Below are 19775 nucleotides of genomic sequence, written 5' to 3' on the forward strand. Positions count from 1 at the left end.
ACATTTAAAATGGACTTAAAGGGTGTATATGGGGCACATTCATAGTGAGTAGATCCCTCTGTGGGTATTGGTGATACAAATAAATTTTGCAGCAGAGGCAATGATTGTAGTGGGATATCCGGACAAAGAACATCCTAATTGTTCTCTGGGTTTTATACTCTTGCCCTAAACACTTCCTTCTGACTGTTCTTAAAGTCAGGGCATAGGAACGGTGGGCCGATCTGCCTCTCTGGCAGAGCTGTGTTTATACTACAGTATTTCATCTGCTGGTTTTGTTTCAGTACAGTTCTTAAGTCATATGTGTGAAAAATCTCAAAGAAAAAAGGGAATGGAAAAAATACTTGGGAAGTGATAGAGAATTGCTCATTACAAGATACTGTATGGCATTTGATATAGAAGGTTCAATAACAACGACTTTTTTGTCCCCTTTCTTTCTCACTAAAGTAATTCCTTATTCTCTTCAACTTGCAACAAAAAATTCATCCCATTGTGGAATCTGTGGTTTTCCTGTAACCCTCAATTTTTCCTTCACAGATTTAATTTGAATCAGCCTTAATTCTGTCCTATTGGAGGTGATTAGTGTAGGCTGAAGAATCATGAAAGAAAGAAGGTTTTGATAGTGGAGATGTGGAAGGAATAAGTGACTTTTAGGTATAATAACTTCACAGAAGTAACACAAGAAAAGGCAGAATGAGATGGTTATAAGAATGTGATCTTGAATGATTGGGGAATAATTGAATTGCCAAAGTTAATGAAGAAGTGACTTGGGAGGCAGATGGATTTACTTTTAAGATTTTTAGCTTAAGGAGCTCTTGAGACGTCAGAGGAGATACTTTCAAGTTTAAGGATGATGGGGGAATGGGGGAAATATATGCAATTAAAAAAAAAAAGTGTCCAAATCATTCCTGTAGTACTGAGTATGGGCAGTTTAAGTTATATACCACAAGGGTCAAAGACAAGAAGTTGGAAAGCAAGTGAAATTGATAGAAGGAATATATAGTATAATCTCTGTACCTTCTTAGTTTCCTTAGGTACTAGTCCAGTTGCTTTCTTACAATATGGAGAGAAAAGCAAAGATTTGAATGAAAAAAGTAAGGATTTTATTAGCTGAATGTGAAGTTTCATTTAATCTAAAACCAAAACAAACAAAACCAACCAAACTGCTACCTTATGTGTTGATGTTTTGCTCTTCTTAGCTCTAATGTGCAAAAGTTGTTGAAAAACTTCTCTTTCTCAGTGTATTAAAATAACCTTTTTGCACTAAGAAAAGAAGTAGTGTAGTTGCTTGAATACTAATGGGAGAGATACTACTAATAAAACCTCAAAATTCTAAATTTAAATGTTTTAGTCTTATTGAGCTTTCTAGTCGTGCTTCTTGTGTGTGAAATAATGTTGTGTGGCGGAAAATAAATAAATAAATAATTACCAGTATTGCTTTAGCACTTCAGTGCAGGGAAATAGGGGACTATAACTGTTGAAGTATAAACATTACCTTTGAACTCTGTCTTTGTCTACTTATTGAAAGATTACTGTGTTTGGATTTAGAAATGTCTTTGAAGCTATATTTGATGAAAGTACATTGTTTAAACTTAGGAGTAGTATTTTGTGTGCAGGTGTGAGCCATGTTGTTTCTGTAGTTAGTTAACCAAGCGGATCTACAATGCACTTGGAGTTTAACTTTGGTTTGCATTAAAATGTATTTTCATCTCAGCAACACTTGCAGAATACTAACCCAGTAAGATAGGCTCAGACACATACATCTAGAGTCCTGGAAATTTTTCCCAGAGCAATAATATTTTCTTACAGACTTCACAATTAAAAATTAAGTATTGCAGATGAAAGTAGAAACCGAATGCAGCGTAGAATTCATTTTAGATTATTTGTACTGTGGAAGCACTTTCTTAATATAGCCATCTAATTTAGTATCTCCAGTATTTGTGAAATAACTCTGTGCGTGAGCATGTCATGCTTTATACAGAAGCATTTGTTGCTCTACAAAACTGGAAATAACCAAATACTTTGCAGGCTCTATGTAAGATAATGAATATTGTAATTACAAGGTACGCGCTCTTAGATGGATTTGGGGTTTTATTCTTTTTTCCTTTCTTGGTTTTTGTTTTTCTTTCTTTTTTTTTCCTCTTTTCTGCTTGGGCCTATTGAAGGTTTGTTAACCTACTTGTATGCATTAGGGTTCTCCTTGCAAGCTCTGGGAGTTCCTAGTGAGGCGGCTTGTGAGGTGACTACCCCCAGCTGTCCACCTTGCTCTTTTGCTGGAGGTCAGCACCTCTGTGGCAGTATCAAGCAAGCGGCAGCTCATCAGCCACAGCTGTTCAGAGCCCGACATATTAATTTAAACTGCCACTGATTCTGGTTTGGGCTATGCTAGACTTGCCACCGACAATACTCGCTCACTTCTCTTGCCCTTGCTGTGGAGGTGGTAACCTCCGTGTGTTTTGTGTCTGGAGCTTGTAACCTCGTAAAAATATCCCAACGTGAGTTTTTAGGGTGAGTGTCGAGGCTCACTGAGGACAGAAGAGCTATTAGCTGACTATTCATATAATTCAAAAGACTTGTAGGAGAGGTTGAAAGGGCGCGTTTCAGTAATTTAAAGTTAGAAGGGCAATGTAACTAACATGAAGAACAAACTTAACAGTTAAATGTAGTTTGCAAAGTACATATCTAAAATTTTATTTCTGTAGTAAGAACACTTTAAAGAATAATTTCCCCTCGCCACGTCTGTGTTTAGGGGAGTGTAAAGGAGCAGCATCTGCTACTTCATTTATTTGGCCTCCCCAGCTACGAAAAGGCCTCTTTGGAAGACTGGTGGAGATCACTCCTTTGAAAATATCCATGTGTTATTTACAGTGATTTGTGAGAACAGGTAGACAGAGACTTCATCCTATCAGCAGAATATGGTGCTTCTATGGGCATGGCAAGCAGGTGAGGAAAATGAGGATTAAGGTTTGCCAAGCAGTGTTTTGTATTAGCAAATCGTGATGACATTGAACTTGCCAGTCTTGTCTCTGCTGCTTGTATGTATTGAGCAAACACTGTTAAAGGCGGCTTTTCTCTTGCCCATTGCAATGAGGAGTGCTGAATTTGATGATTTAAAAATTATGCATCTTGCTTATAAAGTAACATTTGCAAGTGTGCTTTTATCTTGTTCACAAAACAATGTATGAATTAATTTGGGCAGCAGTTATCTTATGGGTAGCAGAACAAAAAATGATGTCCATGTTGACAGTTTTAAGCTTTTTGAGGGCAAGCAGTTTGCTTCTTGTGAAATGCTTTTCTTGTTGGCCTTTTTTTAATGTCTTTTTTGGCCTTTTTTTTCCACATGTCACTTGCTTTACAAGGGACACTGTAGTGTCTTGGTCAGATACCAGAGGAAAGGGTTTGCAGTTGTATAAGTAGGCAGCAGTGATTCCTGTGTTTAAGGTATCGCTACTAGCAGTTTGGAGGGGGGTTGTTTGTATTTTTGGCTGAGGGTTGTGTTGATAAGTAATGCTTTCTGTCTGTTCTCACTAATTTGAAATTCCCTCTTCCCAGGGGTAAATTTAAAAAAAAAAAGGGGGGGGGGCGGGTTTAAGGTCTTCTTTCTGTTACTCTTTCCTAGAACTTATTTATTCTCTGCTCTATTTGGAAAGTGTATCCTTTAATAACTAAAATCATAACCACAACGTGAGTGTGAGGAGTGAGGGCTCCATGAATAGCATTATCAAATTGACTCTTTTGACCTTGGTAATTACTAATCTATGCAATCGGTTATTTCTGAGCCTTGTCAGCCTTGCTTATTTAGCATTTTATTTATTTTATTGGTTTTTACAAGTCTTGAATAGGAAAAGGGGCTTTAAAGAGGAAAATCTGAGAAAAAGAAACCCAACCCCATGTTTATTCTTAAGGGGTAGAGGTCTTCTAGAGGGGAGCTGGCTTGCAGAGGGGGAAGACAGTATTCTTATGCTAATCCGCGCTCTGGATAAGGAGCAAAGCAGCCGTGCAAACAATGGAAGTGGAGCCAGAAAGTCTGCTCTGCAGTCTAGCACGCCTGGAAAAGCATGTCAGGCTGGGCGCCTAGGGCTGCTCAGGGAGGGGCCCGGGCAGAGGGGAGAGCTCCGCTCCGGCTGCCTTTATGGAGCTGGCAGCTGGCCATAAGACTTGGAAAAATCTTACTACCTAGAAAACAAGAATTAAGGGTGGAAGCGAGGGGAAGAGGGGAGAGAAGCTGTTGCAGTCTATTTTTCATGTTAAAAAAACCAACCCCTCCCCAAACCCCATTCAGCTGCCTCAGTTTTGTTGCTGCTATTTTCTTCTTTGTACCAAAATTGAGATTCAAGTGATGCGTGTGTTTTTTTTGAAATAGTAACCACTTTTTCTAAACAGCGTTCTGCGGGAGAGATGTAGATTTTAGCAACGTGCCCCTACTCAGAAATTAGCTTACACTACCCTCATGTGGGCAAAATGTTGGGATGGGAAAGTGTGCTGGAAGCTGGAGCTGCAGGCTGGCTTAAGGGCGGTGGGGGGGGGCTTTTGGTTTTCTACTCCTTGCTCTTCTCTTGGAGGAGAAAGCAATGTCAGTGACATCGGGGGAAAAGCATGGGTTTGTATATAGCATGCTTTGTTATTGATTAAATTCAGTATCCAAAAAAAGGCTGTTCTGCCTAGGCACCGTGAAATGAAAAATATGCTGTGTAACCACCAAACAAAATCCCAGTTTCTGGAGAACTCTTCACGAGTCCCAGAATTTGCATAATCGCCTTCGTTTTGGAGACAAAAAGTAGTTGGGGATTTCTTTTTCTAGATTGGGCAAAGGTTATAAGTGTAACAGAAACAAGCCAAGAGCATGGGATCTAAGTATAATAAAAGCTTACACTGTCAGTTTTTTGGTCTGGGGACTTTTTTGGCATAGATTAATGAACAATTGTCCTTAAATTATGAAAAAATTACTGTAAGGTTGTGAAAACATTCATTAGTCATCTTCATAGTGCTGAAAGGGATGTTGCACTTTATTAGAAGCCCTTCCTATGGAAGCATTTGTACTTTTAAAGGCACTGGCCCTGACTTTAAGGTCCATTGCTCACTTTTTAAAAAGTGAGTAAGTACATATTCAGGATTGAGGCCCAGCTTTTTCCTTTCCTCAGCCTAGGTATGTTGTTTGTATAAAATAATTGTAATTCAGAGCCAAAGTATGCGACAGGTCTTGTAGGCGGTATAGTATGGCCATAATATTTTCAATAGCAACGTGTGAAATTTGTAAGAATTTAAATGACTTTTTCTCTTGCTGCTTATGTTTAGTGAATAAAAGGCATTCTTTAAATAATTTTCTTGGTGAATGAAATTTAAAAGGTTTCCGTTACATTCTCAGTTTGGATTTGTTAGATTTAGAGATGGAATGTTATTACATGTGGAGACTTTTCTCCTCATTCACATTGACTGGTATGACAGTAAGGAACTAGCAAAAATGATAAATAGATAATAAACACATTTAAAAATGATAGCTTCTGGGTAGAATAGCAGAAGTTGATGTCATTTGTAGTAGAAGGAGCACGGGTATCCGTTTGCCAGTTGTCTTAAGGGCAGAAGCTCTCACCCAGCTCATCACCAAAGTGATGGAGTTGAAAGAGGGGAAATGGGTCAAGATGAATAAAAATTGTGTAGCGAAATCCTATTTGAATACACTCAAATAAGAGAATGTGTCACGTTTGTAACACACTAGGATATTTCTGAATACCTGATGGCACTGGGAAAACAATGTTACTGAATTTCATTACTGTTAATTTAATGGCAGAAACTTTTTAGCAGTTAGTTAATTGGAATTCCAGAGTAACAGTGAGATGGGCATTCAGGAGTCCAATGAGTGGCGTCCCCAATTACCTAATTGTGCTGGGCATGGTAAAAAGCAGCTAGGCTTTAATTTCTTCATGGTTAACAACTTTGTTTATGAAACAGACAGATCTATCATAATTTAGTAGTTTGGCTTCTAAATTCTGCCGTAATGTACACACATTTGATATTTACAAGCAGTGTGAAATCTTCCTTTTTTTTTTTTCCTGTTAGATTTCTGTTACAGTATCCTAGGTGGATTTTGGTGACTTTTCTTCCAGCTGTTCAAAAATTATAAGTCCTTTTCTAAGACTGTGAACTCTTGCTGCAGAAAGCAGTTGTTAGGGCCTCGTGGTTTTTGAATGAACAAGCCCACTGTTGCAGTACCTGCATTATAAATACATGGTTATAAATGTCCTACAAATAGAACTCAGATATTTTTTCATTTCAGTGTTTTGAGAGGTACGTAATACACACACACACATGTGCTTAATTTAACATTTTGTAGCAGTTTGTAGAGGGAGAAGACATTGAAATAACTTACACAGTCTTTTGGCTTTTAAATTTATGCAGTCACTAACAGTTTTAAATAATTCTAATACAATCCATGGTTTAATGTAATTATTTTTGTGAGCTTGCACAGATTAGTGCCTAAACAAATAGGGCCTTATTTGAAGTAGTTTTTGTTGATGGCCATGCAGCCAACTACCTTGCAATAGCCAGCAGTCTTCTCCATCGACTCTGTGATTTTTTTCATAGATTTTGATGGTGGATTTACCTGCATTTTTAACTTAACATATTTGACAGCACCTAAGCATAGCTAGTTCAGCTGTTTCAGTGTGACACTTAAACAATTAGTGTAGGCATGCCTTGCAATAAAGTATTAGAAACACTTTAAAAAATGCTCTTGTACAAGTATTTGACAGAATTACACCGCAGAGAATCTGAAACTTTTATTTTAACTTTCTTCTTGTTATGGATTGGTTAAATTTGACTGTTTCACTTTGAATAAGATGAAGTTAACTATAGCTCTTTTTGTATTAAGAATAACAGGATGGAGACGCAAGGGCTCTCCTGGATCAGTCTGCTCCCATCCTGTCACCTGCAGCTACGTGGGATAGTGGCCCTTGTAAACTAAGGACTAATTAAGTTTTTGGACTCCTTTTAGTTTGAAAATCTGCCCTAGAACCTTCTAACCAGTGGTTAGGAATTGTCTTCTAATTTCTGATCTAAGTGAATTTTAATGGCCAATCCATACCTAGTTGTTGTTGAACCAGTAATTTTCTTCAGGTTGTAGCGCTTTCTGTCTTTCCTTGTATTTATTCCCATGTTACATTTTCAAAGAGTAATCATTTCCCTGCCAGCTTTCACTGTATTAATCTTTTTCCTTTCTTTTTGTCTCCATTCACAGGACTTTCCTGTTCTCCAGATAGTATTATCAGTCCTCCTAGGCATATGTTGAATTTATCAATCGTACTGTCTCTGCTGTTCATGTTTTACCGTTTCCCCTGGGAAATTTCCCTAGGAAATCCTAGAGTTGTGTCTGTCTCTTTCTCCCACCAGCACCCCATGGATGTGTCTGATGTTGTGTAATCAGTTAGTGTACTTGAGTCCTTGGAGGTGGCTATCCCCTGTGTGTGAACTCCTAGTCCATGTGATGCAGAAACTCTTCAGAGTTCCCGATATGCATAACTTAAGCAATTTCATGCTGTTGTATTTAATTCCATTTCTGTTACTTCAGTTCTTCATGTGGTCTAAAGCTTCCTGCATAAAAACAACACTCAGCTGAATTGACAATTCATGTTTGTCAGCAAGGTTTATCAAAGTTTTACTTTTTGTGTTTAGTTCATTAATGAAGAGAGGTAAGTGTTCTTGAATCAAGCTGATTCAAGAATCAAGGTCCTTGAATGTCATTTGAACTACACTGCTAATCTCTGTTCATGAAACTAGTTGTCATTTGCCCTGTAGTGAATTCTTTACTGTTCTTATAACCACTCTTTTCTTCATCCAAATTAATAATTTTCTTTGTGGCACCATATCAGGTTTTTCTAAGCTCTAATAGAGAAGTTGTTGTTGCATACTGGCTTAGATTGACAGTCCAGTTCGTCTCTGGCATTCTGTTCCACCTCAAAGTTGTGTTCAAAACTGTACATGTGATTGAGGTAATAATATGCTTACAGTTACCTAAGTCACTTCTTGCCCCCATTACACATAGGAGAGACATTTAGTACTTTTCGGTTTTGCTCTGGCAAATACTTTTACTTGGTATTGTATGTACTGCTGCAAATGTTTTGAAACATCTTGTGTGTTGAAATGGATTTAATGTTCTAATGCTTGTGAAGTCTGAGATTGACGTTTCTTTTTTCATGTGTTCCCCGTTTACAATACTGTCTTTGTGGTTACGTTCAGTATTATCATTCTTTATTGAAATTTGGGACAGTGCAACTCATTTGGTTTGGGGATCACGCTGTTAAAAATATTACAGAGCCACATCTAAAGAACAGTTACTACTGAACTCCCTGCTTCCAGAATCTTTTTGGACCATATGACAAATCTTGCATACTTTAGCTTCATATATTTGGAGTCATACAGAGTGTAGGGCTAAGGCTGCCGTGATAGTGCCATGAATTCACAGCTGAGTTCCAGTTCAGAAACTCCCCCTCCCCCATTTTTAATAACAAAAGTATTTTCTCCAATAAACTATTTTTAGGAAGGATAATAGATTACACTGTAGACAAGTTGGGTATTACAATTGATGAATAAATTACTTTTTAACGGATTATAGTTGAACGCTTCTTCATGGCTACAGTAGGAAAAAGAGAGAGATTGAGGGCCTTGAAATCAACTGATTGGCTTATGGGTTTGAATTTCTTCAGCATTGCTCTGGCAGGGTAGCATTCCAGGTGTTAATCGCTGCTTTAACACATTTGAAGTAGTCATTTAGTTGTGTCGTTCTACACTGTTGATATGAGGCAGGTTTTGGAGACATTCCAGCTGTTGCTCATTTTAGGTAGTGTGCCTTAGCAGGGCTACCAGTCTTCATCTTCAGTGGGAATCCAGAAGGGGCTCAGAAAAGGTGTCGCTGTGGCCTCTTCAGTTTTGTCAAATGTGTTTTTTGTTGTTGTGGTTTGTTTTGTTTTTAGTTTTAGTTATATTCATAACTGTGTCATTTTGGGGTGTGGCATTTGTTAGAAGCACTAGAAAAACTAGTCAGATTTTTAAAACTTTTTTTTTAAGCTGTTAAACTACATAGCTATATTGGAGTGCCAGGTGATTTTAAGAACGAAGTGTTTTCAAACAGTGTCTGTTTCTGCGAAAGAGCAACATAGGCTGTTAGAGAACTAATTGCCTTAGTTTGTTTAGCTTAGAAACTTACATGAGAAGAAGGAAGAGCAGTTGAAAGGATGGGTAAAAAATGCCTGAAGTCTCTTCTGATACCTGTGACAGGAAAGCTCTGCTGAATTGTACTGTGGTGACTGAAAAAACTGCTTCAGTCCGTCCATGTGGTGTTTTTGACGTAGCTTTCTTGCTTCTGTAGTGTGGGTGGTAGAATAGGACACGTGTCCACGCTGCAGTTCACGTAGTTCGTATTGGGGCATTTTATGGTAAATCACTGTTTTTACATCGGTGACTTAGTCCCACATGCCCATGGGTGAAATGTTCCCGTTAGTGCTGTGGGTGCAGCAAGGCTCATCAGGGCTTGTCTGCCGAAGCCTTGCCACCAGCTGCGGGGCTCTTCTGATAAACTTGACACAGGCAGAAGCACCAACAGAAAGAAAACTTAAGTAGTAGTATTATGGTGTCATACATGCATTTCGGGGGAAGAGAAGGGAATTACAGCCCTGCTGGGTTTTGCTTTCCATTTTTGAGGTATTCTTTTAAATGCTGATAAGTGTTCTCAGAATGATTGTAAAATGGGGAATTATGACAGAATTTCTTCTCAGTATCATTTTATTACATGTTTTTATATATATTTACACTTTAATACATGCATATCTGTGAAAAGCGAAGTTTTAGTGAAAGGAAGATTCAGGTACAAAATACTGTTTCTAAGTGGAGAGCGTTGTTTTCTTGAACAAGCTTGGACAACATTTTTGAAAACTGCCTTAGATTGTCTCACTGAACAAAAATCGCCATGAAATTGGCAGTGGGTTGCATTAAAAGGTTCTCCTTTTTCCCCATTTCTTCTTCATTTTTTGACGTACTGTGTAGTAGAGTGGTAAATACACGTTGCGTGTTAAGTTCCCATGCCAGTGTATGCCCTCTTACCTTACTGAACTGGGGAGCGAGATCCACCAGTTTTCTGAAAGTTTAAAACTTTCCTGCTCTTGAAATGTGGAAGAGTGAGACTGTGTAGTCCTTACTGAAACTTGCATGGAGAAGACAGACAGAAATGATTTTCAAGTATAATTTAAACAGACTATTAGTGGGGTGGTTTTTTTCCTTGATGGACTGCAAAAATAATACTGTAAAGAAAGCCTTTGTTGTTTCACTACGTGCAAGCAGTTGGCAGTGTTCGTCTTCCACGTGTTTTATTGAGGATGGAGGTGTGTGTTGGAGTTCGGCGCGTGAGGAGGTGGGTGAAGCGCGTGGTGGCGAGGCTGGCTGCGGGGATGGGTGAGCGCGGCGCAGCCTGGATGGCAGCTCGCCCCCGGCCTCCCCCGGCGCGGAGCCGCTTTGTGGCTTCATTAGGGAGAAGTCAGAGACGTGTGAAAAGTAGGCCAGGGGTCGGGGGCGGCCTGCCCCGGCCCCGCCGAAATTGGAAGTGACGGACACCTCCCGGCTCGGCCGCTAATTTGCCTCCATGTTAAATGCCTCCGGAGCACTAATTAAAATGAAAAGTTCTTGGGTCTCACCGACGGACAGATTGAGTTATTGATGGTGGAAGCGGCCACCAACAGTAATTGCAGCCCATCCCCGAGCGAACGCCAGTTCTGGCATTCATGAGCAGCGCCGGGCTGACAGGGGTCAGGGGGGTCAAGCTCACCGAAACAAGAGGCCGAGGAAAGGCAAAATCACTCCTCTGTTCCCCTTTGTGCAACGTCGCTTTTGTTGCGATTAACTATTTAGGTGTTCGAGCTGCTTTTTAGTCCTTTGAGGCCCAATTATGCTTCCCTTGTGAATCGCTGTAGAAAGTTCGTTAAGCAGAACGTGACCGCAACTACTGCAGTCTGAAAAAGTAACTTCTTATTCAGTTTGGCTGTCTTAGCTATGTGCTCATCCACTGCATGAGTAGGATTATATTTTATTTTTGGAGCAAATGGCGTGTGCGTATAGTAGCATAATTTTTCAGGAGGGATTAATTTGCACAAAACTTGGAAATCCAGAAAGACACCGGGATTTTGAATTGGAGTTAACAGAGATTAATAATAAATGTTCGTTGGTGTTGTGAACTGAGCTAAATTTCTATTCTCCAGAAAACACTATATAACGTGGTAGTCAACAGGAAGAAGGACTGGAATATAGTTGATGATAAATGAGAAATTAATTTCTTCATTCAAATGTTAAATGGGATTGTGGTTGGTTTTTGTTGGTGGTTTGTTTTTTTTTTTATAAAGACATACTAGTCTATAAGACAAAAGTAACACTGTAAGTAAATCAGGTAACTAAACCAACAATTTTAATACAAATTTAGCTTTCATCTAGCAGAGAGGCTGGAATTTTATTGCAATAGAGGCTTCTCTGCAAGCATTTTTCAACTGGTGGCTCAACATGGTGTTGCTTTTTTCCCCCGTAGTATTATTGGAAGTCACTGCTGAGTTTCATTTTAAGAAAAATAGTATTTTAAGTTCCATTAAGAAAATAGTTTTCAAACAGATTTGCCCTTACATGTTAATACGTTGTTTATTACCTATGATAGCTTTCTGTGAGTCTAAAATATATGTCTGTGACTAGTGAGTTAACATATCTAATATTTTTGATAGGAATGTAAAAACATTCCTGTGGGTTGTTACCAAAAATGCATATTTCAGAAGAAGCCTACTGTTCAGTTGGATAGTAAATATGGATAATAATTTACATTCTTAATAAACATATGCTTTTTTAATTATTTTTTTGCAGCCGCATGGTTGTGATCAGTGCGATGAGAAATCTTGATGAGGGGTTTTTCCTTGCTTCAGAAATGCAAGGAGTTTCTTAACGCTTTGTTTTGCTTTATTTTTCAGGAAACGAAGTTGGAAAAGTTACAAAATCATCTTTGCAGTCAAGCACCAAATCTTGTATTAGGCTTCACCGAACAGACTAAGCTTAACATTTGTCAAGCAGAGAGGCCAGTTGCCTTGCACAGGAAGGATTAACAGTGAACAATGACTCGACTGAGAGTTTATGAGCGATTCCTTGGAGCCTACCTGCTTATCGTTCTCCATGTTCAAGGTAAATATATGCTAGTTGGAAAAAGTTTTTGGTTTTCATCTGTAATGGAGATGTATGTATTCCAGTGGTTGGGGTAGGTTTTTTTTGGTTTGGGGTTTCGTTTGGGGTTTGTTTTTTTTTTTTTTTTTTTATTTTTTTTTATTTTGGTTCTTTTGCAGGCAGGTGGCTTATTTGCCTGACATGCCATATTGACACTTCCCTAAAAAGAAGGACATTACAAGCATCATGTGTTGTTGTAGTATAGATTATAGATTAGGTATATTTTAGCAAATGCTTAAATAGAGATGATACCAGAAAAGCATAGTACGCTTTCGAGCAAGTTATATGAGCAGCAGAATTGAAGGTTTGACTTTCTAAATTTCAGTTTCCTATGTGTGCATCTTTGATCCCTTTAAACTTGACCCACTGAAGAAATTGCGCTATGCAGTTCCCCATGCCTTCAAATGCTCCCAGCAGCCAAGAGATAGTGGGGCATAATGAATCTAAATAAACTTGTTATGCCTACTCGATGGGCCGACGTGAGGCTATGTGATGTTCACAATAGGCTGGTTTTCAGTTAGTGAAGATACTTGTTTGTGGTGTTCACAATAGCCTCGTTTCCAGTTAGCAAAAATACTTGTTTTGTACATCTGTTGTCTTTCTAGCCACCAGTTATTAAAAACTTCTGGAAATCCGGTTATCACTAATCACTAGGACCAACTCCTCTGTCAAATCGGGTTGAATTAAAAAGAAAAGTAGTGGGAACTGACCAATGTGCCTTTCTCAAGCTCTGTCAGAAATTGAAGCTTAAGTATAAAGATTGTAACTAGTTTGTGGGAAAATCCATTCCTTACTCCTTATTGGCACCTGACCCTGGCAGATCTGGTTCTGTAATTGCTTGTAGTTCGGAGAAGTGTCAGCATAGCAGAATGGTATCTGAGCTGTTAGTGATATCATATTCTCACATTTGGGATGTGAACAGTAGTGCTCTTCATGTCCATCAAGTGTGTACATCCGTGGTTGGTCTCTGTGTAAGATTTTTTGTTCTCCCAGCTGTGCTTCTATCACATGTTTGAGTATACAGAGCTTTCGGTCTGTGGGAAATAGACAAGACTAATTTGGTACTGCCATTTTAATACTTGAATATAAAAAGTTTCATATTCTTTTTTCATGCTTATATCAATTACTGCTTAGTGCTTGATTTTATTTTAAGATATTCTTTGAGCTATTTACTTTCAAGAATAACAATTCAATGAACCCATTAAAATGGGGAGAGAAGAACGCCTTGTAAGTACCTAAATGACAATCTTCGTTCTGTTTGTGATGAGTACCTGCACTACTAGATTAAAGGATTTAACGGGACTGTCTCTTATTGAGACTATGGTTGATACATAGCTTGACACTGATTTTAAGAGCAGACTTGCATCAAGTGTGTAATGGCCTGCCCCTATCAAGCCACTTGATTCTGCCTCTTCCCCTGTGCTGGTATTTATCCTCTTGTAACGAAGTGCCAGTGTGTATTTGGGAATTGCTGGAGCTTCTAACCTGGGTAAGGAGAAGCACTTAGAGAAAAAGGACATACCCTTAAACGTAACCCAAACCTTTATTAAGTGGTAAATATAAATGACACTGAAAATATTTACCTGGAATTGACCAGGGATGAGCTGCCAACTACACTAAGACCTGAATGAAATGAATAGTGCCTCAGTGCAAGGAGGATCGTCTTTAAACCCTTTCAAGTACCATCCCACACACACATTCAGAGCTAAGCTTTTATGGAACAGGGGTCCTCTCTCTGGATCTCTGCAGAATTGCAGTTTGTTAAAGCTATTTAAAACTGCCATTCTTCCTTTCAACTTTTCTGTGGTATTCAGTCCAGGAGGCTACCACGTACACTGAAGACTTCTGTGTCATTGAGTACAGCCTACAGATTTGTAAACACTTTTCTTCCAAAACTGGACAAGTGTTCCTGTATAATTGCCAAGTTACTTGAGTGCTTTCATCTTTTTTAGCCTGCGGGGGCTCAGAATAGTGTCGCCTAACTTCTAGGAATGTGCTTTAAGCACTGATGTTTGGCTGATTTCACTCTGTGTGTGTGCGTAGGCGTTCACACATGTATTTCAGGAGTGCAGAAGAGCATGGGTCTTGGTTTGAACCTTTGCCATTGCAGCAAAGATTTCAAAGTTGAAAGCAACAAATGAACATAAATCCAGTGTTCTTCCATCTTCATTACATTAGTCAAGTTGGAAGAGGGAAATTCTCAAGAGCAGTCCCTCTTCCTGTTGTGGACATACAGTTTTTAATTGTTGAGAAATAGCTCAATCTATTTAGGCAGAAATAGCCTAGTTTGGATATAGTTGAAGTTTATAGTACAGATTTACAAATATTTACAGGTAACTCTATGGTGATTAGGTTGGTAATGGGCACATATCGTAATAAAGGAAATTTTGGTGAGAAATCAGGAAAGAAATTTTTGCTATGAATGTGGTTAAGCATTAGAACAGGGTGCCTTGAGAGATTGTGCAATATCCATCCTTAGGGAGAGTCAAAACTTGACCAGAATGACTTTGACCAACCTGGTCTAACTTAGAAGTTGGTCCTGCTTTGACAAGGTGGTGATATCAGGTGACTTCTAGAGGTCTCTTCCACTCTAAAATACTTTCAGGCATAGCAATTTGCAGTGGAGCTTGTTCTACTAGTATTCAAGCGGTTTTGCTGCCTCTTGTAGAAGATACCAGGTTCTTTCCTTGAAGAGATTGGGAATTACATGCTTTGTTTTTATGGAAATCATGGTTACCCCTTTGCATTAGTCAATATTCATCATTTTATTCAAAGGCGATAGCAACTGAAGGACCAATTTTTTTCTCTCTAGATACAAAAATAATAATACAAATATACAGGTCTTATAGTGGGTAAAATTTAAATTGCATTAACTCCTGCCATGATCACATTTATTAATAATGGTTCAGTAAATACCTTCTAACAAATAATATCGCTAAATAAGGTTTAAAGACCCTGTAAAATCTTTTTTTCAGCTTCTAAAGAAGAAATTGCCTTGTTTTAGGCATGTTTCTAACTTTCAAATCAATACTGACTGAGTTCTGAAAGCCATGGGAAAGTTGAGCTTGCTGAAATGTTGTTGGTTCTTTGATGCAAGTTGCCTGAGGGCTTGTCTTCAAACATATGAAATATGCTTGGTTTCTAGAGGTGGTGAGTAGAAAAACAGTCAAGTCTCTCTGCTTGTCCCCAGATTCATGGAGGAGTTGTGTTTGGGGGGAGGAGGAAAGAATAATAGTCAACAAGTATTTCAAATTTTTATAGGAAAGAGGAAATCAAAGTGAAAAGTCTGAAAAGTGGAAATTGAAAGTGAAAAGAATAGTTTCAACAAGGAAAATATATGCAGGATGTGACAAAAATGCATCATAAAGGAACCAGTAGAGGTGGAGAAGACATGAGAGGAGTTGAAGAGAGTTTGTGTGATTTACAGAAAGAGGAGGGAAAAGCAGAGAAAGTAGAGGGCACCCAGCGTGTGTGCTTTCAGTGACTGGCATCCAGTGTAATTGTTTGCTCCCTTGCTTGTTTTGGGGGCTTCTTCAAAAGAGTAGGAATCTCCAGGCTTACCAAGACCTGAAAGAATGATAATAGCAAGTGTGTCTGTATACATGCATGTATATATACACACTAGATTCCTTAATAGGCAACTTAAACGCAAGTGGCTGCATGTGTTGATTAATGTGAAAATATTCTTAAAGAACAGCAGAACACAGAGGTCATTTCATGGAATTATTGGTGAACAGCTGCTTTTTCTTAGGTTGCTATTACAGAGCAGGGGGACACAGTGGTTACCCTTTGGATTGTGTCTTCTTTCTAGGTTATGGGACTTTTTCACTTATGTTGGGAAATGTTTGAAAATAAACCTGGGTAGCAGATGGCTAGATTTGATAGCACCCTTTTCAAGAAAACCATTTTTGTATTTCCTTTTTGGCTGTGGAAGGCCTTTGAAATATCTTTAGACCGGTGAATTGCTCGGCATCTTCATCCACCTACTTTTGCTCATCTAAGGCAAGGGTTTACCAGCTTCAGTCGCAATCAAGGACTGTGGTAAATATGCTTTTGTCTTCCCACTAGTGCAGGGGTTTAGTTCAGATGACCAGTCTTACTTCCGAGTAGAGTTCTTTCTTTGTTTTTATAATGCATCGATGAGTGTAACTAATCAATGTACGTAATGGTGTAGTTAAAGAACTAAATGTATACTTAAACATGTTCTCTTAAATTTTGTGCTTCATTACTGTCAGTTTCCCATATGATGTAATGTTAGATACGTGGTTCATCCCACCTTTATGTGTTCTTCAGAGACACCACAGAAGACCAGTATTCTAATCCTTGTAAATTAGATGACTAAAAATGTGTTAATAGTATTCAATATGTATGAAGAAAGGTTCATTAAAAGTTAAGTTTTAAAATAATTAGTGTTAATATTCGATATTAAAACAGACATTAAAGTTGTCTTTGTTAGTGAACTGACAAAAATCTGTAGACATTTCACTGTCATACTTGCTTTTATTCAAAGATTTCTTACAGAAAAGGATATTACTTTTTTTTTTACCTTTATACACTTTCTGAATTTCAGGTGAAATAATTACTGAATTTAAACATATAAAGAAATCTGAAATAAAGAAAATATTCTAAAATCTGCAAAAGGAACTTAGAGTTGTTGGAAGCTGATCTATTGCTTGAGGACAATGTAGTTCTGCTTACCAGTGATTTCCCCAATGGCTGCATCTGTCTTTAAATGTCTTTAAAATATTGGCAGCAAACATGTGTTGTTAAATATTTGATTAAAGTTATTTTAATGGATTATTAAAAGGTTATGTATTTCTTTATTATAATGTCAAATTTAGTTTTAAGTAACTTTATTCTTTAAAAATCCATTTAATTTAAATTAGAATGCAGTGTACTTTTTAAAGTAAAATACACGCAAAATTTTCTTGTCTCTGGCTTTTGTATTGAATACATATGAACAGAGAGTAGTCGTCTTCAGAAGTGACTTTTTTGGGAAAGGGAAGTGGGAGCAGAGGCTGGTTGGGAAGGCAGGGACCTTCTGTGTTGAGCACTGGTGTAGCTCCTGGGAGAGCTGGAGGGTGGTAGAGAGAGATTTTAAACAAGTAGTCTGGGAACATGCTGTGATTTTTAGGAACCAGTTCTGCTAGATGGAGCTACGTCTAACATGCCTAGTCCTCAGAGATCACAGGCTTGATATATAAAAATGCACTCTGGGGAGAATTATGGTTAAAATGCCAGACACGAAGCTCACAGAAGCACTTAAGATATTTTCTTTGCACTCATGAAACTGCTTTTTCTGACTTCTTTAAAATTGTTTTGTGTTTTAAGAAAAAGTACTAATACTTTACTCAAGCTGTTATCAGTTATACTGAGATTTAATTCACTTAGCAGTACACATTAAATCATTAGGAAAGCTTGTGATAGGTAGAAAGGTGAAATGTCCTTGTTGGAGTGGATGATTCTGGAGTATCTGCTATCAAGCAAAAGTACTTTAAAACTACCACATAAAAATTTCAAGGTTATGTGTTTTTCATACGGATGGCCTGTCTAACATAAAGATCTTTGGTACAATTTTTATCTTTTACGAAAAGAGCCCAGCATGGTCAAGCTCTCAGTGTAAGCTGGCCCCAGCAAACAGCTTTAGCATCAGCAGGAAGGCAGATGAAGGTGGTCTTCTGACAAACATTCTCTTTATTAAAAATATTGGGTTTATTGGGTTTTACAGGCTTGGATCAGAATAGCTACAAAGAAACGCGGAGAGTACTGTAATTCTGCTAGGATAAATCCCTTTTAAGGATAATTTAGGCTGGAATAAAAACGTTTTTATGTGGAACATCTATATTAATTATACCATTATGAATTCAGAAAGGTATTGAACAACTTGAATGCTGTAGGCTACTAGTTCTAGCATTGCAGCGTTACTTGTGGAGGTAGAGGGGACACAGTTAAGTAAGAAACCATAGGCATAATTTGACTTTTGTATTTGTCTTCTTTCACTTAACTGTTCTCTGTCTCTGCATTTCTTAATAGAGCTGGGTTTTTGTATGGGTTGTACAAATATTTTCTTAGATCAGAAGACTTAATGAAATTACATATGTATCCTGGCATTGAGTTGCAACCAAGTTAGCTCAGTTTTTAGTGGTTAATAGCACTTCACTGTCACGCGCAGTACCATTTAAAAATTATTCATATTAGTATTTGAAGCCATGCAGTCAAGTAGACTTACTTTTGTAACATAGTGGGTACTGTACTGCTTTAAAATACATTTTATAGTCTTAACTTATTTTCTATGATTGGAAGAAGTAGTTCTTTGAATAATTTATATTTGTGATCATGGTCTGGATGTGATACGTTGGCAGGATTTGATCTTTTTTATTTTAAAAAAATGGTTTATTTTTAAACAGAAAGACATTTTAATGCCTTCTTATCTGTAGCAATTGTTCACACTTCTAGAAATCTAAAATTAATGCAGTATGTATGAGACTATGTTGCAATGGGGCAGAGTAAATGACAAACGGGGAACTTGAAGTTCCATCAGCTTATTTCTCTTTATTGTCTTATTCGGTGGTTACGTGAGGGGAATGTTGCAGCTCACACTCACTCTTGATATTTCATTAAATGTTGTAAGTTGGTGTTTTTTTGGAAATGTTGTAAAATACACATTATAGAGCAGTTTGTATGGTAAAGGTTAGACAAACAGGCTGAAACTGGTCCAGGATCTTGAACAAGACCTCCAGCATGTCAGTTTATTTGCTGCTAGTGTATATTATTTTGCCCCACCAGCCTGGTGCAGTTTAGAGATAGAGGGTAGGAAATAATGGCGAAAGGAGCTTTGCTGTGCCTGAAATCCCTGGGTACTATATTTCAGTGCAAACATTTTTCTTTTGAAGCTGTATTAATGCACAGCATTTACACCTTTGAAGGTTATGTAGGATTGGTGTATGTGTGTTTCTTGGCTGCACCACAGAGCTGACAACTGCATGTGTCATGGAAAAGAAGCCGTTAATTACATCATCAAGTAGTGTAGTGTCACAAGATCCCTCAAACGTGATCCTCCCTTTCTCTGTCCAGCTCCCAGAAGGAAGATAAAGCATTGTGAATGTTTGAGAGGTGGAGCTCAGAGGCTGGGGGATAATGAGAGCACTGGTGCAAGAAGGTCGGGTGGTTCCTGAAGCAAGATGTCATTTAGGCATATCCTTCATCCATTCTTGTTGGTTTACCCAGTATCTATTAACCAGGAAAAACAGCAATGAAACATCCTGTGACCCCATTCAGATCTTGATCTGCCCTCTTAATAGCTCAGGTGAATGGAAGCCAGTTCATTTTCCACATTCAACTCCCTTCCCCATACCTAGCATCTTTAAGATAAACACTAATCTCTCTTGAAACGCTGAGGATGAATTGTAGTACTGCAGTAAAATATCTAGATGGGGGGCTATTAAAAACTTTCTTCTGAAGTGATCTCAGACTCAGTATTTTACTTTTTTCTTCCTCCCCTGGATACCTAATTAAACTCTTGTTTAATAAGAGTTCTCTTTATG

At 38.1% G+C, this 19775-nt stretch overlaps 1 protein-coding gene across 2 annotated transcripts in view; it reads left to right on the forward strand.

The window, feature by feature from the left end:
* The window catches only part of BMPR1A (bone morphogenetic protein receptor type 1A), an 86405-nt gene that overhangs the window by 47228 nt on the left and 19402 nt on the right, over positions 1 to 19775 (forward strand). For both annotated transcript variants that reach the window (XM_054206936.1, XM_054206937.1), the window contains exon 3: positions 11985 to 12192. In XM_054206936.1, coding sequence (XP_054062911.1) covers positions 12126 to 12192 — 67 coding nt within the window. In that variant the 5' untranslated portion in view covers positions 11985 to 12125. The remainder of the gene's footprint in view (positions 1 to 11984; positions 12193 to 19775) is intronic.

The sequence above is a fragment of the Rissa tridactyla genome, chromosome 6 (assembly GCF_028500815.1).
Source record: "Rissa tridactyla isolate bRisTri1 chromosome 6, bRisTri1.patW.cur.20221130, whole genome shotgun sequence".
In the NCBI taxonomy this organism is placed as follows: domain Eukaryota; kingdom Metazoa; phylum Chordata; class Aves; order Charadriiformes; family Laridae; genus Rissa; species Rissa tridactyla.